Source organism: Podarcis melisellensis (assembly GCF_964234715.1).
Source record: "Podarcis melisellensis genome assembly, chromosome: 12".
NCBI lineage: Eukaryota > Metazoa > Chordata > Lepidosauria > Squamata > Lacertidae > Podarcis > Podarcis melisellensis.
Genome location: NC_138544.1, coordinates 27726847 through 27753857, shown reverse-complemented (window position 1 = coordinate 27753857; position 27011 = coordinate 27726847). Strand labels below are relative to the sequence as shown.

Sequence of the window (27011 nt, the reverse complement as noted above, 5' to 3'; positions counted from 1 at the left end):
CAAATTACAAATTTCAATAGATCTAGTGGACTTCCCCCATCTTCCGAACCCTGCATTCTCTGTAAATTCAAAACATCAGCAATTTGTTAACTTATTTCAAACCCAATAATGTATCTTTCATTTTATCGTGATATCTAATCTCTAAAACGTTGTAACCCAAGTCCTTAAACTTTTAGTTTCAACACAATAAAGTTATTTCATTGCACCACCTCTAGTTTCTTCTACCTTATTTTCCATTTCAATAATTTACAAATGCTGAAGCTATAGTTTCCAAAAAAGAGCATTTTTTAACATTCATACAGCTTATAGTGCTTTTTCAAATAGTCCTTAAATTTTTCCCAGACTTCCTCCGTTGTTTCTTCTCCCAACTCTCGGATTCTGCCAGTCATTTCGGCCAATTCCATATAGTCCATCAACTGCGTCTGCCATTCTTCCAGCGTGGGTAGATCTTGTGTCTTCCAATACTTTGCAATCAGGATCCTTGCTGCTGTGGTAGCGTACATAAAGAAAATTCTATCTTTCTTGACCACTCTCTGGTCTACCATGCCCAGGAGGAAGGCCTCCGGTTTCTTAGGTAAGGTAAATCTGAGTACCTTTTTTAATTCATTATGTATCATCTCCCAGAAGGCCTTCACTTTCGGGCAGGTCCACCAGAGGTGTAAGAATGTCCCTTCCTCCTCCTTACATTTCCAACATTTGTTGTCCGACAGGTGGTATATCTTTGCAAGCTTGACTGGGGTCATGTACCACCGGTATATCATTTTCATAATGTTTTCCTTCAAGGCACTACATGCCGTAAATTTCATTCCGGTGTTCCATAACCTTTCCCAGTCTTCAAACATAATGTTATGCCCCAGATCCTGCGCCCGCTTTATCATGGAGGATTTAACTGTCTCATCCTGTGTATTCCACAGTCACACTTCTTTGAAGTCTCTCAGCCCCACTCACCTCCCAGAGTGTTTGTTGTGGGGGAGGAAGGGAAAGGAGAATGTTAGCCGCTTTGAGACTCCTTAAAGGGAGTGAAAGGCGGGATATCAAATCCAAACTTCTTCTTCTTCTTCTTCCATCAATTGGAGGATTGTACTCTGTAAAGTAGGCCACACAGTCAAACTGACTGACTGACTGCTTCCTAGATTTCTCACAGGGCCTGTTCTTGGAGATTCAGACCTCTGGCTTCTACCCTTCTGAGACTCACACATGTTTCTCCACATTTAACATCTTATGGTGGTGGGGGCGGTAGGCGGGAAAGCTGCAGGGAAAAGAACAGTCTGTGAAAGGCTTAAGTGCTCCTCTGCTCCCGTTCACCCCCTTGGGAACCAGCTCTTCCACATTTCAGGGGCCAATGGGGCTACAGCTACGCAAGTCTATAGTGTATAGTTTGTCTAAAACAGTGGGCCACACTGGCTCTAAACCACCATTATTCCTTGAGAAAGAGGTGGACATGATTTCAGAAGGATTTTTTTTTTAAGGTAAAGCAAAGAACATTTTCTGAAGGTGGAGGTAATCACTACAGCACCTTGTTCAATAGTGAAACGGGAATATTTTCAGGATGACAAGCGAGAAATAGACTAACTGGTGTCTTCATGGCTAGAGTGACAATAGCGAGAAAGAAAGCATTGACCGGGGTGGGGGCGGGGTGGGGAGAGAACTATATGAGAGCTGCATACTGTGCTTGAAAATGAACAGAACTCAGGAATTGCCAGAAAACATTTCCCAGAGCTCCACAATCATCACATTCTCTCCAAGTTTGTTCTTGTTTCCAAGTTTGTTCTCATATGGTGTAATCAGGGTGAAAAGTGATGAGGCGAGATAAAACTCACTATCCGTGGGCTCACTTGCTTTCCACTTTATTCCTGTTATATGTTTGGTTTGCCTGAGTTAAGGTCTGTAGTGTCACCGTTTTTTAATTTTTTTAAAAGCAACTTGCAGAGAGGGTTGACCTTACATGGCACCACAAAGCAATAAATGTTAGGTGGACTCCTGAAGGGGCGGCGGGAATTGCCTCTTGCATTTTCACTTCCGAGAACAGTCTAGTCTTGCAGCTTGTCTGAGGAGCACCAGCTGCTTTTGTAGGGAAATGGTGAGAAACTCTAAGAAGGGGTCCTTGATAAAAATTAATTTTCCCCAGAAAAGTACAAGGATTTATGTGGCAGTTCCATAATAATTATTGGTTTATTTAATTCTGCTGAGCAAGAGTTGATTTTCTTGACAGTCTGAGTTGTTGCACACTATGCCTTAATTCTTGGCATCTTTAATGTCAATGTCCAAGGGACATTGTTTGGAGGAAGGAATGGAAAAAGGTTTGTTAGGGGAACGAGAGAGAGAAAATGCAACACCTAGAGGTCTTCTGACTGGCTTGTTATACTTCAAAGTTTACAATAAAGCTATACCAGCAACCCTGCTTTTATTTTGTGACACACAATCTCCTTTTTTCTGTCTTTCTTTTCCTTTTTTTATTTGGGAACTCCAACTTCTTCTCGCCAAAACACCTCTGACTCCCTTTGCTATTCCCCCTGAAACCAGCTTTTGAAAACAGCAGATGAAGCTCATTTAATCCACTGGAGAGCCAGAACAAAACCTTTTCATTGCACAAATTAATTACTGCAACTCAACTTTCTTACGGATGCACAATTCCTTTTATTGGCACATCTGCATAGGGGGCAGGCAAGAGAGAGAATAATAAACAGTGCATGCATCCACTTTTATGTGATTTGAGTTGAAAACTGATTAAAGTCCTAGCCTCTAGATATTTTCCAAGAATGGTTCAGGCTTTATCATAAGTGTTTCTAATACTTACAAAAAATGGTGAAATGAAATATTGCAAGCGTATGGGTGATAAATCATGTTCCCCATTCTATATACAAATGTTCTATATAAACTGGCAATGAAATGAGAAAAATCATCTGCAAGATCCTTGGAAAAAAGAAAATAAAATTATTATAATTTTTATTTATTGAATTTATATACCTCCCTATACCTGGAGGTCTCAGGGTGGAACCCCAAGTTTCTGTGGGTGCATTCATCAATATTCTGCCCATACATTGAATTGTATGGATACATGCAAGCTGTAGCTAACCAAAGCTGTTTCCAGGTTAGTTAGAAGGAGCAATATAATTCACTGATTGACCCTGAAACATCCTGACACAACTATGGCTAGTAGGGGCTTGTAGAATGACGGGTTTGCAATAGTAATGGGGGGCAAATTCTGATTGTTTTGACCTGATTATCACTTCCTGAAACAATACGTGAACCAAAATGCAGGCCACCTTTGAAATTTGCACTTTTTCCGAATTTGTGATACAGTTCCTCAACCCCAAAAAAATGTATACATGAATCGGTATATGGTGCTTAAAATGCACAAATTAATGAACATAAAGTTCAAAATGCATTCTGCTATGGGGAACTGCTTGTAGAAATGTGTCAATTAGACAAAATCACATGCAAACATGGGCATGTTTGGTGAAATCCACAGTAAAGTCCTGACACACTTTGGTGAGGGCTTAAAAATAGTATAAAATTTCAGACTGATGTTTTTATTTATGTTGGAAGCTGCCCTGAGTTATTGGGACAGCCCAGTCAATGGGCAGGGTACAAATAAAAAAATATTATTAATAAGAATAAAAGTGGAGAAGTAAACTTAAGGTTGTAAAAATGACAGGTTGAGAGAAGCTGAAATGGACAGTTTAGTTGGAGAAATTCGTCAGTGTATAGAATCAGACTGAAACTCTTGATTATCTGTACTGGGGTTGCTGAAAATAATATCTAGAATTGGCACACTTTCCTGTGCCAGTGCCCAGTATGTTTTAGTTGTCCAGCCCAGTTCCAATGTAAAATTGTGTAAGCATTTGGGTCTTTGATGCAACCCTTCTAGAAGTTAACATCATTACAGCATTTGCACCCTGGTGCTTTATATGTATTGTTTAACTGCTTTCCTTTGGTGGATATTTTATTAAGGTCTCATTTTCCAGAATGAGAAGGAAGGGTCATTTCCAAAGTAGCAGAAACCAGGTTAGCCACATGCTTCTTTTAAATATCTGTTTTATGTAGCTTAGCTAATGAGACCACCTCTGCCTATTCTTTTTGTTTGTTTTCTTAAAATAAAAATTTTAAAATGTCACAGTGTGGATGCAGCTGTATAAATGTGTTTCTGCCTATTAATATGTAAGCACACCCTATCTGGACAAAGTAGAGGTCCTGTTAGCAGGTCTGCCTGCCTGCCTGTGGCTGCAGACTGTTTAGGAAGAGATAATGCTCATCTTAAATTTTCAGGTGCCCAGGCAGCTGCCCTTGAATCCCACACAGTACAGTGGTACCTCAGGTTAAGTACTTAATTCATTCCGGAGGTCCGTACTTAACTTGAAACTGTTCTTAACCTGAAGCACCACTTTAGCTAATGGGGCCTCCTGCTGTTGCCATGCCGCCAGAGCACGATTTCTGTTCTCATGCTGAAGCAAAGTTCTTAACCTGAAGCACTATTTCTGGGTTAGTGGAGTCTGTAACCTGAAGCGTATGTAACCTGAAGCGTATGTAACTCGAGGTACCACTGTAACTAGAAGAGGGTCGAGTAGCCTGGTCAGTGACTCAGTGCTTGACCAGGTAGGGCTCAGAAACACTCCTTTCTGAAATGACGGACAGCTGCTGCTAGTCAGCATATATGATGTGTAAGATCCTAAGAACAGCCTGGCTGTTTTACACCCATTTAGCTAAGCAGATTCTTCCGTGAAGCCCAAAAGCAGGACATGAGCGCAATAGCACTCACCCTACTTGTAATTTGCAGCAGCAGCAGAGTGCATAGTGCTTCTCGCACTGCAGGGCCATTGGTCTGACTCAGCACAAGGCAGCATTCATATGTTTCTAAAAGGGACACGCGTGGCGCTGTGGTTTAAACCACTGGGCTTCTTGGGCTTGCCAATCGGAAGGCCAGTGGTTCAAATCCCCGCAACAATGACAGTGTCCCGTTGCGCCAGAAGCGGTTTAGTCATGCTGGCCACATGACCCGGAAAGCAGTCTGTGGACAAACGCCAGCTCCCTCGGCCTGAAAGCGAGATGAGCACTGCAACTCCATAGTCACCTTTGACTGGACCTAACCATCCAGGGGTCCTTGAACTTTTTACCTAAGTTTCTAACCTTACAGCACCTTGGTTTTTCACTTTCCCTCCTTACCTGCCTCAGAACTCCCCCTTCTTCTCCAACGTCCTCTGAATATTCAGCCTCCCCTTGGGAAGGCAATCTCTTTTCAAACCTCAGTTCAAATTATAGCTACTGTGTTGGATTAAGGCGTGGCACACTGCCCATAAGGGTGTGACACGCGTCCTGGGGGCGTGGTGCGCCACCCGTGGGGGGCATGGCACGCATCCTGGGGGCATGGCATGCCACCTGAGGGGACTTGGCACCCAGCCCAGGTGGAGGGGCAACTGCCATAGCACCCCACCGGGATTACACTGCTGGGGGCGGTGTGCTCCCCTTGCACGCCTCTTCCTCCGCCAGTGCTTGGCAGAAAAGGTAGAATATAAATGGATAAATAAATTCATAATCATAAATGTGTGGAACACTAGAAGAGGTTTAAACAAAACAAGTTTAAGAGAGCTACCATTGAACTGGCTAATCCTAAATTAGGAGAAGCCAACATAGTTGCTGGATCCCAGCTTCCACCATCACTGATCATTGGCTGATGAGACCTCTAGTTTTAACTCAGTCTGTATCTGTGTTGGATTTCAAATTGTTTTTATTCATGACATTGTTTTCATTGTTGATGTTTTAATAGTTAAATTGCTTCAATATGTTTTCTGGGAAGCAATTAATAAATGAAATAAAAAAACTTCTGGAAGGTACTCCATTGGCTACCCTGTCTGAAGCCAAACCAATGGGATCAGCGCACTTCTTTAAATGACAAAATTAAGGGGGGTTGGAGGAGGAACAAAACACTGTGCCGTCTAACATGAGTTCCATATGTGATACCAAATAGGTGGCACAGTTTTACACAGCTGCATGGAAAATTATTGGGGAACTTATTCATTCATTTTATTTGCATGAGGCTTTTCCACACACTAAAACCATGCTCAAAGCAACTTGCAACAAAGAAACAGGGACACATTTCAAACAAACACTACGAAAAGAGTTTCATAATAATGTAGCAAAACAATGACGTACTATCGATTTCATAGTGGCATAGTCAAACAACAAGATAGTAACCATTTTATAAGAACACAGCAAAACAAAGACAGAATAACATCCATAAACCACATTTCCATATTTTAAATATCACAAAATTTCTTAAACAACATGCAGCATCCAACAGCAAAAATAACAAGGGAGCTTCGCAGTTTCACCTTAGTCCTAAAATGTCCCTCCCATGACGTTTCTCAAATTCTTGAAGCAAAACCATAAAAAGGAAAACTTCATGTGATGCTTAAAACAGATTATGAATTAAGTTGTTTTGCCTTCTTCAGTGGTAAAGGGATTTTGTTCCACTTAGGTGGAATCTACATACATGTTAAAAATGTTGTGAAAATGTTTTTTTATATATATATAATTTTTTTTTGAAAAATGCATTGAATTTGCTATAGCTCACAGTCTCTGTCTAGTGTCACAATTGTATATTGCACTTTACAACATATTCAAAATGTTTTATTTGCAGCTGTATAGCTGCGTCCTATTACTGTGGTACTTCATTTGGTTTGTTCTTTCAAGCAACTGTGTAAGACAAAACAATTGAATATTTCACTAATATTTCACAATAATTTCATTTTGAGGCTTTGTGTCACGGCCACCCAGGACGGGTCCCAGCTCACAAGAGACCTCACTCCGTTGCAGTTTATTTACAGGAAAAGTTTATTGAAGATTTCTGCTTCTCGTACAGTTCAGCATCGTGGCCGTACGTCTGTCACGTTAGACCGCTGAAGTCCCCTCTGACTCCTCCCCTCTTCCACACCAACTTAATAGCCTGGCTCTAGACCACCTCTTCCTCTCCTTTCTTTTCCGCAGGGTCTTCCTGCCCCCCTGGGTTCCCTCTCTCCGCGACTCGCCTGAGGCTGAATCCTCTGCCGCCTCTTCCCCCCTCCTTCTGGCTTTAGGGCCGGGCTCCTCCCCTGAGCTCTCTCCACTTCCGCGCGCCTCTACGTTTGAACTTGGCGCGCGTACGTTGCTGCTGACCTTTCTTTCGACCGCTACACCACCCCTTGTTCTGCTCTCCACCCTTTCCGGCTGAACACCTTGCTCCAACCCCCTTTCTCTGTTCTCTCCTAATCCTGCTCCCTCCGAGAGGCTGACGACTCCACCCCCTTTACTCCGTTCCGGCTGAGACGCCTCTTGCTGCGTCTGTCTTCCACTGGGCTCCTCTCCGCTTCTCCCTTCTCCTCCCTTTTGCTTGATTAAGGTAACCCCCTTTTGAGAATCCTCTGACTCGCTGCTCAGACTCGTGGATTCCCTCAGAATTCCGTCATCTTCTTCCTCATCCTTCTGCCCCTCCTCCCACTCGCTCTCCGTCTCCTCTGTCATCTCCTCCTCTCTCCCAGAAACCCTGACATCCATCCCCCCCTCGAAGCCCCCCCTTCCCCCCTCCCGCTCGCCGGGTGCAGGTTGAGGAAAACGTGGTTCTTCCGGGGTCGGTTCAGGATACAAGTTGTCCACTTCAACGTTCTCCTCTGTCATCTCCGTATATGTGTGTTCGAACTCGGGTTCCCCACCCACAGACCTCACAGTCTCTTCCTCCATCACTGCTTCTCCTGGCGCTGCCTGCCAAGGACCTACCATCCATCTCTGACTCCATGCCTCCCTTGGCTGATCCACCCACCAACAAGGGCCTGTCTCCTCCCCCCCCAGTCTCGGATCCCTGGTCGGGCTTGTTTCGGGCGTATGGCCCTCGGGTGAGGAGAAACCCTCGAACGTGCTGTCTGACAAAGTGGGCGTGAAAAGCCAATCATCAAAATACTCCTCGGGCATGGGCTTGTGCGGAAAAAGTGCATGGAACTCCTCCTTCAACAGGGGTTCGTCCAACGCGTAACCCGGCACCCAGCTATTGGCAGAGGCCGGAGTGCCTTCCCTGGCTAGAAAATATTCAACTCCCTCCTCCCCCCATCTCGAGTCCAGTATCTCTGTGACCTCGTTAAGAGGTTCTGGTCTTGGCGATTCCCCCCCCTCAGGCGCCCTCCTACGTGGCTCTGGGAGTGCTCCTGACTCTTGAAACCTGTGTGGGGTTTTGTAGGGAGTGAGCACCGACCTATGAAAGACCGGGTGCACCCTGGAACCCTCCGGAAGGGCTAGACGAAAAGCCACCGGATTGATCTTAGCCTCAACTTGATATGGCCCTAGCTGCCTGTGTCCTAACTTCTTCTTGGCCAATGACCTGGCCGGCATCGCGTGGGCTGCTAACCACACCCAGTCCCCAATCTGGATGTCCTCTCCCGCCCTCCTGTGCTTATCGGCCTGCACCTTATACGCCTGTTTTGCCAGCTCCAAATGTCTCCGCAGCTCCTCGTGCACCTCTTGCAACTCCGCTGCAAACTGGTCGGCATCTTGAGGCCCCCCCCCCTCCTGGTGCCGCAAATCTCGGGAAGGTTCTGGGATGACGGCCATTGTTCGCGAAGAAAGGCGTCACCCCGGTGGATGCGTGTTTCGTGTTGTTGTAGGCGAATTCAGCCATCGGCAGATAGTCCACCCACGCCGCAGGTCGCTGGTTGGCGTAGCACCGCAGGTACTGCTGCATGATCGCGTTGACCCTCTCCGCTTGACCGTTGGTTTGTGGATGTCTCGCCGATGTCAGGTTGATTTTGACGTGCAAGATGCCCAGAAGCTTTCGCCAGAAAGTGGAAACAAACTGGCGCCCCCTGTCGGACAAGACGGACTGCGGAAGTCCATGCACTCTGAAGACGTGATCGATGAAGAGCTTTGCGGTCTGTTCTGCCGTCGCCACCTTGGCACAAGGGATGAAATGCGCCATCTTGGTGAACAAGTCCACCACCACTAACACCGCCGTCTTACCTCTGGAGCTGGGCAGGTCCGTAACAAAGTCCAACGCTACCCTCTCCCACGGTTGCTGCGGTGTCTCCAGCGGTTCTAGCAATCCCGCCTGCTTCTGGTGCACTGGTTTGGACCTCTGGCAGATATCACACCTGGCGACGTAGTCCGCCACCTCTCCTCTCATCTGGGGCCACCAAAAGTCTCTAGCCACCAACTCCATCGTCTTCTCTTTGCCGAAATGGCCTGCACTAGGGGCGTCATGCAATTGTTGCAGAACCTTGGCTCGAAGATCGTCGGTGGGCACGTAAAGGGCACCCTTACGAGTCAAAAGTCCATCTTGCAATTGGAACTCATCGTTGTCTCGCGACCCTCCGCGTAGCTCCTCCATCTTGGACTGTGCAAACTGATCCCTTTGCAACGCGCGTCGCACCGCGTCCAGGTCGACTGCGATGGTAGCGCACGTCCACGCCTGCGGTGCGAAAATGTGCTTTGCTGCGATTGGAGCTGCTTCCTCCAAGTATTGCGGCTTTCGGGACAGCGCGTCTGCAATAACATTGGAGTCTCCTGGGATGTATTCTATTTTGAAGTCGAAATCCGCAAAGAACTCCGCCCAGCGCATGTGTCGCTGGGTCTGTAACTTAGCCGTCCGCCAATACTCTAAGTTCTTGTGATCCGTGCGGACTTGCACCGTGTGCTTGGCTCCTAGTAAGAAGTGTCGCCACGCTTTGAAAGCTGCATGAATGGCCAACAACTCCCTGTCCCATATGGTATAATTGCGCTCCGTCTTGCTGAGCTTCCGGGAGTAGAACGCACCCGGTCTCCAGTTGCCTTGTGAATCCTCTTGCAAAAGAACGGCCCCAACCGCTCTGTCTGACGCATCGGTCTCTACCCGCATGGGTCTGCCGGGATTCACGTGGAGCAGCTGCTCTTCGGAGGCGAAAAGACCTTTAAGCGTCCGGAAGGACCGCTCCGCTTGTTCGGTCCAGACGAACTTCTTCTTCTTGGAACTGAGGGTGTCAGTGATAGCCGCCGTCGCGTTCGCAAAACCTTTAATAAACTTGCGGTAAAAATTGGCAAAGCCGATGAACCTCTGGACCTCTTTCCGATTTCGAGGGCTTTTCCAGTCCAACAGCGCTTGAACCTTAGCCCTGTCCATGGCCAGTCCCTCGTCGGACAACTTGTAGCCAAGGAAATCAACCTCTCTGACATCAAACTGGCATTTTTCCAACTTGGCGTACAGCCTGTGGTCCTTCAGCCTCTGCAGGACCTCCCTCACGTCCTTATCGTGATCCTCCGGCGATTCCGAGAAAATCAGGATATCGTCGAGAAAGCAGACACACTTCTTGTAGAGGAGACCTGCTAGCACGTGGTGCATAAATGCTTGAAAAACGTGGCTGCCATTTTGGAGACCGAAAGGCATGACTCTGTATTCGTATGTGCCCAGAGGGGTGAACATGGCGGTCTTCCACTCATCTCCTTTCCGGATGCGGATGAGATTGTAAGCTCCACGTAGGTCCAGCTTGGTGAAAATCTTGCCCCTCCTGACGGTCGCTAAAAGGTCGTCAATCTTGGGCATGGGGAAAGCTTTGGGCTTAGTCAAGCTGTTTATGAACCTGTAATCCACTATAAGCCTTTTTTGGGGCGTGTTTTTCTTCTTCACAAAGAACACAGGGCTGCCACCCGCTGCTTTAGATTCCTGGATGAAACCTCGCTTGAGGTTATGGTCTATGAACTCCCGAAGCTCTTGCATCTCGTCTTCCGACATGGAGTACAGCTTGGCAGCAGGCAGTTGCGCCCCTGGCACTAAATCAATCGCGCAGTCGTAAGGTCTGTGAGGCGGCAACTTGTCAGCTTCCTTCTCACAGAAAACCTCCAAGAAGTCCTGGTACTTGTGAGGCACTGTTTGCACCATACCCAGATGCAACTGCTGCTCGGCTTCTCCTCCCTGATCGGTCTGAAAGCAATGCTGAGCACAATACGATGAACAAAAGGTGATCTGCCGCTGGTACCACGCAACCGCGGGACTGTGCCTCTCCAGCCAACTCATGCCTAACACGATGGGTGTGTCCGATAAGTGGGTGACATTGAAACTAATAAGTTCTCGATGGTTGCCAATCTGCATCATCATGGGAGGGGTTTGCTGCACCACTTGCCCCCCCAGCAACTTCCTGCCGTCTACCGTGACCACGTTTAGAGGCGTCGTTGCAGGCAGGAGCGCCATGTTGTGCTGCTTAACGAACTGCAGTCCCACGAAGTCGGCGTTGCTTCCCGAATCGATCGTTATTGGAACCTCGAGGAGTCTCCCATCAGGCAACTGGAGTGTTGCTGTGAGCAGAACTGCCGGTCTGGGAGGCAAAGGGTCCACGCTCTGCAGTGATGCTGGGGGCTTGTCTACAGATCCGCCTGGCTGAGCCCCAGTAGCTCTGCTTCCAGCCAGGCACTGTCGTTTCCCTGAAGCTGCTCCCCTGGTTGCACCTCTGCTGTTACAGTTGCCAGTGCTGCAGTGTGCTTCTGGAGCCTCTGGGGGCACTCTTTCGCCATATGGTGCGCACTGTCACAGATGTAACACTTCCTGGTTCCTCTAGGAGGCTTCGCTTTGGCTGCACCAGGGACAGGGCTCTGGGACGGCTTCTGAGCCCTAGCACCACCAATCTCCATCGGCTCCTCGCTGTCCTTCCCCATTGGCGAGGGGTGCGCACGGCTGAAATCCCTGTGCACAAAAGGGAGAGTCCTCGCTTGCGCACGCGCTTGGGGCCCGTCCTCCTCGTGCCACGGACGTCCCTCATGTCGAATTCCAATAGCTAAAGCCCGTTGCACCACGTCTTCTAGGGTCTGGGGTCTGTCCCCCCTAGCGATCTCATCCTTGATGGGGGGGCTCAATCCCTCCCAAAAAAGATCTCTGACCGGCTTACTGTCCTTTGGCCAATCTAAGGCGGTGAGCAATGCAAAAAATTTAGAGTGGTATTGGCGCACAGTCGCTTTCCCCTGCCTCAGCCCGTGCATTTGACGGCGCGCAATGTCCACATCCACAGAGGATTGAAAACAAGAATCCATCGCTTTGATGAACGCAGTTGAATTGCGACGGGCCGGTCCATCTTCGCGCCACAGATTGCGTAGCCAAGCCCTGGCCTCCCCATGCAGGTGCGAAACAATGAACCCCACTTTCTCCTCCTCATCTTTAAAATCGTGACGGAGTAAATGCAGTGCATATACGACGTCCGCTCTGAAATTGGGATAGTCTTGCAAGTTGCCATTAAAATGCGGAACCAGGGCACCCCCCCTCCGTCCAAGCGCAATGCCCTCCGCTCTGGAACCTGGGGCCCCCGCCCTGTCCGCGTGTTCCCACCTTGCCTGCAAATCCTGGCACGTCTTCTCCAAGTCGTCATTCTTCTTCTGCGAAGCAATGACTGCCGATGTGAGAGCGGTAACCTGATCCCGCAGTGCAACCAGCTGCTCCTCAGCGCTCATGGCTGCTCCCGTTCGTGAGCTTCGCAAAAAAAATTTTTTGCTTTCTGAGAGGGGACTTACTGTCACGGCCACCCAGGACGGGTCCCAGCTCACAAGAGACCTCACTCCGTTGCAGTTTATTTACAGGAAAAGTTTATTGAAGATTTCTGCTTCTCGTACAGTTCAGCATCGTGGCCGTACGTCTGTCACGTTAGACCGCTGAAGTCCCCTCTGACTCCTCCCCTCTTCCACACCAACTTAATAGCCTGGCTCTAGACCACCTCTTCCTCTCCTTTCTTTTCCGCAGGGTCTTCCTGCCCCCCTGGGTTCCCTCTCTCCGCGACTCGCCTGAGGCTGAATCCTCTGCCGCCTCTTCCCCCCTCCTTCTGGCTTTAGGGCCGGGCTCCTCCCCTGAGCTCTCTCCACTTCCGCGCGCCTCTACGTTTGAACTTGGCGCGCGTACGTTGCTGCTGACCTTTCTTTCGACCGCTACACCACCCCTTGTTCTGCTCTCCACCCTTTCCGGCTGAACACCTTGCTCCAACCCCCTTTCTCTGTTCTCTCCTAATCCTGCTCCCTCCGAGAGGCTGACGACTCCACCCCCTTTACTCCGTTCCGGCTGAGACGCCTCTTGCTGCGTCTGTCTTCCACTGGGCTCCTCTCCGCTTCTCCCTTCTCCTCCCTTTTGCTTGATTAAGGTAACCCCCTTTTGAGAATCCTCTGACTCGCTGCTCAGACTCGTGGATTCCCTCAGAATTCCGTCATCTTCTTCCTCATCCTTCTGCCCCTCCTCCCACTCGCTCTCCGTCTCCTCTGTCATCTCCTCCTCTCTCCCAGAAACCCTGACACTTTGCTTTCACCTTTACACACAATTCTTTGGTTTCCAGACCTCATGGTGTTGCCCTGAATTTTTTTCTCCTTGAACAAGTACTTCCCAAAACATGTTTCCTTTGATGCCACATCCCTCAACGACATAAGATTAAAGCACATATAATTTAGAATCCATTCTAGAGCTGGTATGATTTCATTACTCTCCAGAGCTTGGTTATGTTGGAAATTCACAGCATTAAATAAGTTCATGGAAACTATTATGCAATAAATCAATTCAAACTTAAAATGACATCAGATATTCATTACAATAAGGAACTGGCAGATAAATGGGTATTAGGAAATTTACAAATTTGGGGAGATTACAGTCTAATTGAGACCAGAAATTTATTGGAAAATGGTTTAACAAAGATCTGCAGGCAAATTATTGGTGATGGTGAAATATGCATTTCCCATATGCCATTTCCCCAGTATTTACGTAGTGTCTTCCATAATGGCTAAGCATAGTTCATTGAGGGACTGCACATAATTGACATGATACTGACTGGTAAGCCAGTTAAAGGAATATTGAGTCAACTATATAAAATTCTAGCTTATCTAGATACTATAAGATACTGGGATAATGAGAAAATGAGATGGATACCATCATCTCACAAACAAGATGGAAATGGAAACATTTCCAACATTCTACAGAGATAAAAAGAAGTTGATTTTCTGGTGGTGTTTAATACCACAGAGATTAAGATGGATATACGTCAACGGGAAAGTCAGCTGTTAGACATGGGCTGCAGCTTGTGCTATCTTATTTCATATAAGGTCCTATCCCCAGCTAAGAAACGATTGGGTTTTGATAGTAAATGAAATTATCCCTGGCTATGAGCTGCCTGTGGATCTCTGGGCTATGTGGAAGTGCCAAACCTTCGGTTATAGGGAAATAGCTGCACATTTACTGATGAATCTGTCAACCACTGACGATTGGTTTTATATGATTAAGCTTGCTAATATTAAGAGAGTAAGAGAAGGGACACAGCAAAATGACTCATTTATGCAGAAGTGGAGCTTGTTTGTCCATTATTGGAGTGATAAGGTCCAGAACACAGTTTTGTTACATGTTGTGATAGAAACAATCTGATTAATATTTTCCTTCCTTCCCTGCCCCACCCCTTCCTTCCCTGGTTTTTCTTTTCCATGCTCCTTTCTCTTTTTATCTGGAGAATGTAAATAAATAAAATAGTCACCCCTCATTTATTTATCAGTTTTGGAGAACATAAAATAATCAATCTGATGTAGGTTGCTTGTTTGTTTATTTAAAATACTATTGATCTACTCCTTTCCTGTTGTTTAATTAAGATACCCTGCATATTTCTTTATTATTTTATTTATTTGTTACATTCACACGGCACATTTCCTCCAGTGACCTCATAGATATGGAATCCTTGGCCTGATTTCAAAATAAAAATATTATTGGGGGCGTGGGGGGAAGAAAACTATACCAGACTTCCTATGCACATTTTGCTAATGCGTCAAACAACACTTTCAGAAGTACAATCCAAACGTTGCTCTGTGTGTGTGTGTTTCTCCTTTCCCCTCCCTTTCTATTATAGCCTTATTTCCAGCGGTATTTTCTTGACAAGCTCAGTAAATTGCTGGGTGTATTGGACCTTTGAGGCTTGGGGCAAAGAATGGGAAAATTATTTACAAAAGCTTGAAAATATTTAATCACAAGAGGCAGGGGGCAACAATGTTTTAATTATCAGTACCTTAGGCCATTGGCTGGCTGGAGGCTTTCTCAAACAACCAAATGCACTGAATAGCTGTTTGCCAGCCTTAGGGTCAGGCCTGAGATGAAACAGATAAGATAATTGGCTCTAATGAAATCCAGAAGGCCTTGGCTTTCTTGTTTGAGCTTGGATTTGAAAAGTGCGTGTGGAAGTGAGGCTTAATTCAAACCAGTCCTGAACTAGGCCCATTTCTCAATGACTTTGATATTGTTTGAAGTTCTAAAAGTGTTCGCCACACCACTGGCCTGCTGGGCCGGGCCTCCCCGGTCACCTTAATTACTAAGCTTTATTGCTGACTTTACTACACAGGAAAGGAGCCATTATATGTTCCATCAACATCAGCTCTCCTCAGATTGGAGGAAAGGGCAGGGTGAAAGGCCACTGTAGGAAGGCAAAAACTTCACTTTGAGGTAGTCGGATCATTTACCAGTGTTGAATTTCACTGTGCTATGTGTGGACATTCCTTACAACACAGAAGTCAGATTTCTACTTTAAAAAACATTTTTTAAAAACCCTCCCACAAAAAAACCCTGAGTGATTAGTTTTCAAAACATTTTGTTTGTGCTTGATTTGTGAAGGAAGCCTTTCCATATTTTTTTTGAGGTTGGGATTCTCACAAAAAAGGGCTATTTAATCACCTTGGAAGGGAAAGATACCAAAGTTTAAGGTGCGTTGCAGATAGAATGGATTCTTAATGCTTCTTTGAAGTGCAAATTAAAGAGGAAACCCTTAGAGTGAGGCCTAATGCCCTAAAGCGTTGGTTCTCCTATATCTGGTTTAATATCTTAGTTTAGGAAAATATGAGTGAATGCAAGGTGTTCTGGAAACATAGGAGGAGTTCCTGTGAGGAGTCCCTGCAGTGGAGGTAGATTATATCTACCCTACTTCTAAAAAGTGGATTATTGTGCCGTGTCCACCAAACAAGCATTACTGTGTTTTAGTTCTGAAACCGGTTGGCTTTATAATGTGCCAACTGCTACTTCCGCTTCCACTTTTGCTTTAATAAGCATTTGCAAACAAAGGAGTGGGGAAATCTCAAAGGTGCATAAGAAATACTGACATTTATAAGACTTTTCCTTGGGGAACGAACACTGGGGGTGTCACCAGTCGTGGCAATTTAGCTGTTCTAATCATTCTGCTTCAAGCTGAAAACAAAACAGCAACTCTGCTTCCAGGGCTCTAGAATCCAAATGGTTCTCACTAACAAGGAGGACATCCCCCCTTTCCCAGACTCAAACGTAGGCTAAGATTGGAGTGTTTGGCAGCACCATGGCATGGCAGGATAGGGTTAAACACGCCCTCACCCCTCACTGCAGTTTGAGTCACGATTGTGCTCCTCTCCCTGTGGCTGAAGCTTAAAGTTGTTGGGTTTTATTTTGTTGGGTTTTTTTTTTTTGCAAAAGTGAAGGTTTAAGCCAGGCATGGCCAAACTTGGCCCTCCAGATGTTTTGGGACTACAATTCCCATCATCCCTGACCACTGGTCCTGTTAGCTGGGGATGCTGGGAATTGTAGTTTGTAGTTGTAGGGATGATGGGAGTTGCCGAGTTTGGCCATGCCTGGTTTAAGCAAAATATATCTAGAGAGGAGGGACAGATCATAAGGAAGGGACTAGAGGCATCTGTACCAGCCATGATCATCTGAGAAAGCTATTGAACACCTGTGTGGGATGGCTCATCTACACCTGCAGAGATTGCACAGCTTTTCCATTGTGTTTTTAAGAAGTCAGATTTTTCTTCTTCTAAGCTTAGGGGGAGGGCGTGAAACACACTGGAGGGGGGAACACATGGGAAGGAAGACGGTTTTCTCATGGCGTCATGCAGCTGCCTCTTTAAAAGTGAGCGAACAAAGCTTAGCTTTTCCAGAATAAATGTTCAATGGTTGATGACGGCATGGAACTGCTTGCGATTGTTTGCTCACCAATCAACAAATGAAATAGGTATGAAACCTCTGAGCCATTCTTTTCAGGGAGTCGTTTTACTTGCCGCTGAAGAAATCTCAGTTTCATTGGGTCTTTTGCACCATTGAGAGTCATTGCATCCCATGCTCCTCTGGTTAATCCATCCCTCTCTTTTGCCTCACTAAGGACTTACACTTACCCGCATAAGTAAATATTTATTTGTAGTGTGCATCCAGCATAAAAGATGCTTCTGTGGCAGCTTATGGAAATGAAGACATGGCCACACCAACCTTAAACACATTGCCCATGATCCAGCCATTCAGCTGGAATGGGTGGAAATAGAACACTCCCGGTACTTGCTATTACAGAGGAAATCACCTGCCAAAAGGCGACATATAAGATATTGGATTGCACACATTTGAGTTGATCTGAGGCACTATATGGCTTCCAGGGCACAAACTGTACATCTTCATATGTGTGCTGCTCTTTTCAGCCAAGGGAAAAGCTCTATGGGTGTTGAAAGTGTTGTGCATGTGAAAAGTTGTTTCCTTTGCGGAAGTAGGCAAAAGGGGGGCACTTGCAAGTCACGAGGCTTGTTGCGTGAACTGGATCCCCAACTCCACAGTGAATCTCCTGGATAGGGTGCAGGCAAAAGAGCCACTTATAAATATGGGTACCGGTATCTAGGTTGTGATCCAGAGAGCCCCTTTCTAGGCAAGGAGATCATAATTTCTCCTACAATATTCTGCAGCCGCAACTCCTATGGCATTAGAGGTTTCTGTGGCACATTTTGGCTTCAGCTTGTTGGACAGCTGTCAGGATATTGTGGCTTGGAAACACTGTGGTATGCAAGGGGGTTTAGCATGCCTCCCTCGCTGCGGGTAAGGGCTGGCATTTTTTTGTTTCTGCAGCCAATCTCGGGATCAGCCTGTTCAAGATCAAGAAGAAAATGAGGGAACCACGAAACGAGGTTCTCTCAAAGAAGGTAGATTAAATTAGGCTGCCTATATACCATAGATTGAAAGCACAATCCACCAAAGAACCCTGAGGACTGAAGCTTACCCTTCGCAGAGCTAAAATTTCCAGCACCATCCACAAACAACAGTTCCCAGCATTCTTTGCAGGGGGGGTGTACTCGAAATGTGCTTTAAATGTATGGTGCAAATGTAGCATTAGTCTTTTTCCACTCTGGAATTCATTCAGCATTAGCAGATAGAGAACATTTCATTTCTGAAAAGCTGAACATAGGATCTCCTAGTAAAACAATAATTTGGAAGTATTGGGATTAAAAAAGAAAATCATTCATAGACTGAACTCTCAAAGATTACTAGAGGTGTGTGTGCGGGGGGGTGACAGAGGAGATAAAAGAAAAGTATTTATTATCATTTTTGCTGTCCTGATTGAAATGAGCATGAAAGAGCAAAAAGGGGTTAAGGAGGAACCTCTCAGAAAACAAATGGTAGCTAATGTGGCTCAAAGGCAAAATAGCTAATAGAAGCAGAACTGGCCCTAGCACACGTCTTTCTTTATTTGGCTTTCCGTGTGAAGACGCACACATACTTGTTAACAAGGTCAAAACTACCAGTAAGGGGAGCGATCTTCTATGGCACATCATGCTCCTAGTTGCAGCTTTGTTCCTGTGAAACTGAACTGTTCTAATTTAAATCATATGGATGTGATTTCATAGTAAGAGCAAGGATGAAAGCAAGCAGAAGGTGGGGGGAGCATGAAAATCAAAGGGGGAGTTAGGGAAAGTAAGATTCAGAACCAAATATGAAATAAAACCGGGTAGGATATTGCTTGCATACTTTATATGACAATTGGGAAGGAATAATTTCTTCCTTTCTTTTTTCCTTTCTTATATTATATACGCACCTAGTAAAGAACTCACCTCCCCCCCCCAAAAAAATTCTGTAATCAAGATTAAAACAGGCACCGCAGATTCCTTATAAATTAAATGATTGCACACAAGAAAAGAGTGAAGTAAAAGATACAAAGACTAAAGTCACGCAAGCACTGCAGAACATTCACTGACATTGTTAGGGCTGTTCTGAAATCTCCTCCCCAAAATATCCAAAGCGTTCTTTGGATGGTGGTCAGCGGATTGAGGTTGAATCCCCAAAAGACAGGAGGACTGTTTCTGGAGGAAAGGGGGTGGACAGGTGTGGGGGATTCCCTGGTCCTGAATGAGGTAAATGTGCCCCTAAAGGACCAGGTGCACAGCATGGGAGTCATTTTAGAGCAACAATTTAAGAGGGATATGGGCAAGCTGGAACATGCGCAGAGGAGGGCAACCAAGATTATCAAGGATCTAGAAACCAACCCTTATGAGGAACAGTTGAGAGAGCTGGGTATGTTTAGCCTGGATAAGAGGAGACTGAGAGGAGCTGTGACAGCCATCTTCAAATATCTAAAGGGCTGTCACATGGAATGGCTTCCAGTTACAATAAAGATTCCAACTAAACATCAGAAAGAACTGTCTGACAGAAAGAGCTGTTTTGACAGTGGAACGGGCTCCCACGGAAGGTGGTAGACAGTCCTTCACTGGAGGTTTCTAAGCAGAGGTCGGGTGGCCATCTGTCATGGATACTACTGCCCCTTGTATAGGGAGAGCTTTTCGTGTGGATAAGGTTTATCATCATTGGAAGAACCATTTTGGATGTTTCTGCCTTGGATTCCAGAATGTTTTGAACCATCTCCGAGGCTGTGCAAAATCTTGACATTGTATTATTTGTGCAAAATCACCTTGTTTTATATTTCCACATAGAAAAGGTCTCTTGGACATCAGGTGTTCTAGCTTTGGAGGAACTTCTGGGACAAAGGGCTGGCCTACATATTATGTTGTTCCTGGCCCAGGCAATTTTTCAGGGTGGTTCTCTTTGCCCTACTGTGATGTCTCACAAGCATGAGAAAGGTTCCTTTACTAACAGTGAAATGTCCTGGAGCTTCCTATCAATGACAAGGGAATTTTCTATATAAGCAGGAGCTGTCCAGAGTAAACACACACAATATATCAGAGCACATGAAGCTGAATCAAGCCTCCAAATTACTTTAGTCAACTATACATTGTGTATTTTGTGTTCTCATTTTGCATTTTTATGTTGTGAATCACCCTGTGATCTTTGGATGAAGATCATAACTAACTTGTAATATTGAGGATGCTCAGCCAGTCAGAAGGTAGGCAGCTTTTGAAACTAAGGCTGCAGTTCCATCCAGAACTCCCTCTAGGATCTAAAAGAGTCTCTTATGTTTATTTGTTTGTTTGTGTGTTCATTTAGGATATTGCAAGGTCCTGGTTGTACATACAAATCTTTGCACACATACAATTTGAACTTTTCGTTTCAGGCATTACCTTGATGATTAATTAATTAATTTTGTCACAAGGGTCTCAATGAAAGCAAGTTTCAGTTATACTAAAAAGACACATATAATGTCTAGAGTTATCCCAGAGTTCCCGAAAGATTGAAGCCTGGAACCACTGCTGTATCTCTTTATAATACCCTGACGAATTCAGCACATCAGTTCTACTGGCACTTGGAGTATTATGAAATTCACATTGTCTGTGGTCTGTTCTTAACTAGTGTCTAAAGTCCTGCTGGCCCTTTTAAATAGATGTTTTGAAAAGAATGTACCAATTTAATGTTTTTGTCTTGGGAAAAATGTGTCATCGTTTCAGTGAGAAGTTCACAGCTCTGCGGAGACTCAGGAGGGCCAACAGTTCTGGATGCTGCTGCCATCTCTAATGTCAACATCTTCCTGACTTAGATCAGAGAGATTCCTTTATAAATGGAAAGAAATTTCCATGTCATTATTTTCAGCTTCTTCATTTTTCTACTTAGCCTTTTCCAGAAGAAAAAGGACAGCCACAAAACATTGATTCGTAGAAGGAATCAATCCATGACGCAACTTTCAAATTCTTTCCAGTTGAAAGATTATTGAGCAATGGGAAAGACTAGTTATGAAAGCTCTGCAGTGAGAATGGTTAAAAGCCAGGCGGTCAAATGAACAACCAAAGATACTTTTAGAAACTCATTTCAACTCTGCCTTTGAGATTGGTGAGCTCTGATAAGGTGTGCGGACAACTCAAATATCCCAAAGGCAAGATTTCAGCATCTAAGGTATAGAGAAGAAGAGAGCTGAAGCTTAAACAATATTGTTTTTGTCCAGCCAAGTTACATTTCTTTTGGTTAATGCTGGAAGTAATTTTGCAGAATAGACTGTCTAATATAGCAAGCTGGTATACTAGTTTTGTGAGTAAAATAATATTAAGTTAGAAGACATGAACTATAAGAGAGAATAATTTTTGAAGTGAACTTATTGCCATGGAAATGGATTCAGTACTATAACCATTAAGTTTCTTCTGTTCTGAAAAACGTGTATCTCAATGCCAAACTAAAATGCATGATCAGATCATCCCATTGTCTTTCCCCTTTCAAACAGATATGCATTATTCAGCTTGGCAAAACTTTAATTCCAGGTTTGGCTAATTTGCTTTGGTCCATCAGGCATAAACTGTGATTCAGTTTCTCCCCCCCCCCCCATTTTCCGAACTGAAGTCATATATTGTGGATTATTCTTCCACTGAAATTAATATGTAGATGATTCGTGTACATGCTGCTTTATGGAGTTACATAAACAAAAGACATGCTTCTTTCACAAGAAGCTGACACCAAATTATCAATAGTGAGAAACACAAGAAGGAAGACGAGCATCAAAGACCCATTTCCAACATTGTGCAGAAGGGACCTCTTTATGAGATGGCATCCTGAAGAGCACAGTAATCAGTTGGGTATATAAAGGGCAAGCTGCTGCTTTAAGTATCCTGGCCCCGAGCTGCACAGGGCTCTGTAGACTAGTACCAGCACCTTGAACTTAGTTCAGTAGCTAATTGATAGCCAGCGCAAATGTTTCAACAGCACCATAATATGATGGTGATCTTCTGGTCCAGTGATCAGTCAAGTCTTGGCATTCTGCACTAGCTGCAGTTGCTGGATCAACCTCAGGGGCAGCCCCACATAGAGCACATTACTGTAATCCTATCTGAAGGCTACCAGCACATGGATGACAGTGGTCAGGTTAACCCCATCCAGAAACAGCCATTGTTGAAGCTGGTAAAAACACTCCTAGCCACTGAGGTCACCTGGGAATCTAGTGACCAAGATGGATCCAGGAGCACCCCCAGACAATGAACTTGCTCCTTAAGTAGGAGCATGACCCCATCCAATTGTTGAGCCTTGGCACAACACCCCAGTTTTGCTGGGGTCAAGGCCAGTTTTTTGCCCCTCATCTTGCCTGCCCATTTGCAGGTCACTCCTTCCTCCATCTAGAGCAAACACCAAGCCTTGACCTGTGTGTCAGGCCAGCTGACACAACTTGAGACAGCCTCATGGAGGCAATGAAGTCCTCAACACAGATGTTGACGTCATTCTCATTCTGGTTTCCCCCAACACCAGACCTGAGGCCAGCCAACTGGGCTGCTGGGAAGCAGGTTGGATGGTACACCAGCAACAAGCCTAGTTTACTTGGCAGCCAGCTTCAAAACAGAGGGGTTTCCAGGTGAAGGAGATGAACCACAGCAAATCCCCCTCCATCTCTGCAGCCTGTACCAAGTATCTGGGCGAGCACAGCTGGGTCAGATTATTTCCTCCCAGTTTGCCCACCCAGGTCTCAGTAATACACACCAGATCAACACCCTCATCCAAAATCAAATCACAGATGAGTGAAATCTTATTGCATACTGATTTGGCATTAAACAACAGCATTCATAGACTGGTGGATGAGCAACCAGGAACCTGGCCAAGGGAGGGGTGGGAGCCAGGAACTAGCTGTAAATAGCCTCTCCCTCACCTTCCATGAAGACCTATCTCCTCCTCATGGCTGTGTCCCCCTCTATGCATGTTCACTGAAATTGGGGCAGCATCACCCCGATTTTCAGTTCACAGGCATCTCTGCTCCATGTGCTGTAAAACCCATACAAGATAAATGAGATTAATTCAGAGTGGTGAGGGAAGTTCCAAGGTTGTTGGGTTTTTGTTTATAACCCTCTCTCGCTGCCTGAATGACTTGCATCTGACATTCATAGTGTTAGAAGCAAGGATCGCGTGCTAGATGGTTTAACAATGGCTGGAAACCATCCTGTGACTTCTTTACAGGCAGCAGAACGCACCAGACTGAATGTATTAGGACTCAGGGGAAAGTTTCTTTTGTGAATCTCTCCAGACTCCCAAGAACATGTTGTTGAGCAAGAAGTTTGGAATACAGGAAGAGATACTTTGCTTGGAAAGGAGGAAACTGTTCCAGAAGGCCTATGCAACTATATGGCAAGGATGGGGAACTTACGGTCCTTCGGACATCATTGGACTACAACTCCTATTATCCTTTATCAATAGCTGTGCTAGCTGGGGCTGATGTGAGCAATTTTTGGAGAGCGACAGGTTAATACCTTGGCTTGTTAGAAGAATGAACCACAGTCTTTGCTTTATATGTTTCAAAGAAGATGCTTAGCAGAAGAGAGAAACTGACATTTGCATAAATGGTCATTTGCATAAATGATTTCCATTTATGATTATTTTATTTTTATCTCCCACCTCTTTTAAGGCCAAGCAAAATAGGGTGAAATAAGAACCAGCATTAAAATAGTACAATAAGAGGAGGAGGAGTTTGGATTTGATATCCCACCTTTCACTCCCTTTAAGGAGTCTCAAAGCGGCGAACATTCTCCTTTCCCTTCCTCCCCCACAACAAACACTCTGTGAGGTGAGTGGGGCTGAGAGACTTCACGGAAGTGTGACTGGCCCAAAGTCACCCAGCAGCTGATTGTGGAGGAGCGGAGACACGAACCCGGTTCCCCAGATTATGAGACTACCACTCTTAACCACTACACCACACTGGCTCTCAATAAATCAAAATAATGCATTAGAACAACATCATCAAATTAAAATGCAGTTAAGTCTTGATGATTTTTTAAAAAAGTTTTCACGGTCCGTTTGGAAGCCACAAGAGTGGGGTGGGGGACAAAGATTTTGCAAAAGGAACTTCCAAAGATGACACTGCATAAATAAGTTTTACTCATTTAATTTGTGGACATGACTTTCTGATGTGCTACCTTGAGTATTATCACATTGCCCTTGCACCTGCTGTTCACAATATTGCCTTACTGCCTGGTCTTGCTCACTATATTTCCCTAAGGTCCTAGATTTTGTCTCTTTGGTGAAACTCCATGATCCAGAATTGGTTTGTAGCTGTTTGTTGATTAGAAATGGTGTTTAAATAACATCTGAAATATATCAGTCTCATAAGGATGCTCAGGAGTATGGGGCTACTTCCCTGCATCATTAGTGCCACCAGAAGATCTTGGATTCAGACAGTCCTGTCCTATGTGGCTTCTTAGGCTGTGGAGCTGGCGTTCTGCAGTCAGTTCCATGCAGGTGCAATCTGAATTTGTCCAGGGGCATAGCTAGCTGCTCCGAGACCCAGACCAGTGGGGGCGTGGTGCGGCAATCCGCTCAGGGGGTGGCGCAGTGATTTGTCCAGGTGGGTGGCACTGCAAGCTGCCCACAGAGTCCACCTGGCAGACACAAGCCCCATGCTGCCATGTCAGACAGCGCTGGGCCCCGAGCCACCGTGTCACTCCCAGGAGAAATGCGTGGCTCAGGCGCACTGCAGGCCAGGCCCCACAGCCAGCCCCCCCCCCCCGGTGGTGTGCCATTTTGTCACCCCCCTCAAGGATGACACCTGGGGTGGACCGCAACCCCTGCATCCCCCTTCATACGCCCCTGCATAGGACAGTCCTCTAATTGAAGTATGGTGCTGACAGTCCTCTGTTTGAAGGGCTGTCTGGTCCAAGTCCTGGGAATGGAGAGCCAGAGCCTTGAGGCAGCCCATCAACAGTTATAGCAGACTGAGTCTTACAGGCTGCTTGGCCACAGTGTTTCCGCTATAGTGCGACCTTATAGAGTATTTCTATTTAAGAATAGTAATTATGTAAAAAATTGCATTTATACATGAATCAACATGTGCACATTTTCTGCAAATATGTGTCCTTTTTTGTTGCTGCTGAGGCATCCCTCTTTTTTGGGTGACTTGTAAGTGACCACCCTGCTGAATTACTAAATATGTCATTGAATTTTCAAGTCACTGAGGGCTAGACTCTTGAAATACCAATGTGAAGATTTCTGGTTTAGACAGGCCTTCACCTTGACACTGACAAACTGATTCCAAATTCTTGCCAACCTAAGACGTTTTGCTGCCAAAGGACACCTCTTCCCCTTTGCGATGGCCAACACTTAAAAAATAGGCTTGTCTCCCCATTCAGAAATCAGTTTCCCCTTAATTCCACTGCCCAAAGTGAACTGCTTCACCTAACCCTTGTAGGGCTGGCCCGAAACGAAGAGGCTGATCTAAAACACTGGATAAGAAGGAGTTAATAAGTTGAGAATCGAAAAGCCTCGAAGTTTCTTCCTGAAACCAGCAGGGGGTGCTTTTCCTGATTTGTGGTAGCCAAATTCCTACCAGGCATGACCTCAGAAAATGCCTGAGAGCGGGGCCTGAATTTGATTATGGGAATTTGTATGTGTCCTCACCCCACCCTTTCTACAAGAGTTACCCCCCCCCCCATCTTGGCAAACATTTTAAAATGTTAAGAGGATGGGGATAAGTTTAAAAAGCAAACATTTCCCCCCAAAGAAATTTATAGTTCAAATTTACATCAAGTTCTCACTCACTGGAGCAATGCAGGTTTCCACTGAGACCTCAGAGTTCTCTTTGTAATCCATTAGTCACTTCCCTCGAAGAGTCAGCCTTTATAGGCAGAAGGGTAAAACAGGCCCAGATGTGGGTGTAACGTTAGAAGCTCTCGCATGTACCTGCAAATTATGGGGGTCTTTTTATAATAATAATATTAAAAATCTGCAGAAAGTAGGGAGAGAGAAAATGAACATGGAAGTAAACTTCGAGGGAGATGAGCTAGATGGCAGCTAATTATGGTATCATGCTAATCAGTGCGTTTTAAATGAAGCCTCTTGTTCATAACCCTTTGCCTATTCTTTGTCTTCAGGACTGTGATTATGCCCATCGCCTCTGAGTTCGAGCCCGACTTTGTCTTAGTATCGGCTGGCTTTGATGCCGTGGAAGGCCACGACCCTCCTCTGGGCGGGTACAAACTGACAGCTAAATGTACGTACACATTTTTAAAAAGTCTTTGTCTCTCCCCCAAGGAAATTATTCTAGGTGGTGCCAAAATTTTGCCTGATATGCTCCTGTAACCATTTTGCAGCAGTTAGCAAGGTACGAAGTCAACGCGCGAGTTGACAGGCAGTAGTGTCTGATATTCACACATCCCATGACGAGGGCATAAGCAACATTCTGGCTATTGTAGCACCACATAAGTTTTGTGGGGGGGGGGTGTTCATTTGACCTGCTTTGTTTTTGTTTTTGAGTCTGGCAGTCAGAGATCATAGCAGGAATAGTCTTTGCTCCTTGGGGAGACTCACTACTAAGGGTTTGACGCAAAGGTCCAGTTAAGGGCCCAACAACATTAGCATGGACGCGGGTGGCGCTGTGGTCTAAACCACAGAGCCTAGGGCTTGCCAATCAGAAGGTTGGCGGTTCGAATCACTGCAATGGGGTGATCTCCCATTGTTCGGTTCCTGATCCTACCAACCTAGCAGTTCAAAAGCAGTGTCAAAGTGCAAGTAGATAAATAGGTACCGCTCCGGCAGGAAGGTAAACGGCATTTCCATGTGCTGCTCTGGTTCGCCAGAAGTGGCTTAGTCATGCTGGCCACATGACCCAGAAGCTCTACGCCAGCTCCCTCAGCCAGTAAAGCGAGATGAGTGCCGCAACCCCAGACTTGTCCACAACTGGACTTAACGGTCAGGGGTCCCTTTACCTTTACTACATTAGCACAATTGTTCTGGGGAGCTCACCCTGTTTTTCTGCCTTGTCTAAGTAAGTAAACTCAGCTGGATATTGCTATACTTGGAAAGAAAGAAAAGCCATCACACACACACAAACTTTTTTCTCGTTTCATAATGGTGCATAAACTGGATCATATGTTGCTGCTTCAGATCCTATATTGACTTTTAGTGCAACACCCCA

The 27011-nt window shown here is 45.5% G+C and overlaps 1 protein-coding gene across 5 annotated transcripts in view; it reads left to right on the top strand.

The window, feature by feature from the left end:
- HDAC9 (histone deacetylase 9) overlaps positions 1 to 27011 on the top strand; it is a 427895-nt gene that overhangs the window by 345169 nt on the left and 55715 nt on the right. For all 5 annotated transcript variants that reach the window (XM_081883158.1, XM_081883159.1, XM_081883157.1 and 2 more), the window contains one exon: positions 25969 to 26087. In XM_081883158.1, coding sequence (XP_081739284.1) covers positions 25969 to 26087 — 119 coding nt within the window. The remainder of the gene's footprint in view (positions 1 to 25968; positions 26088 to 27011) is intronic.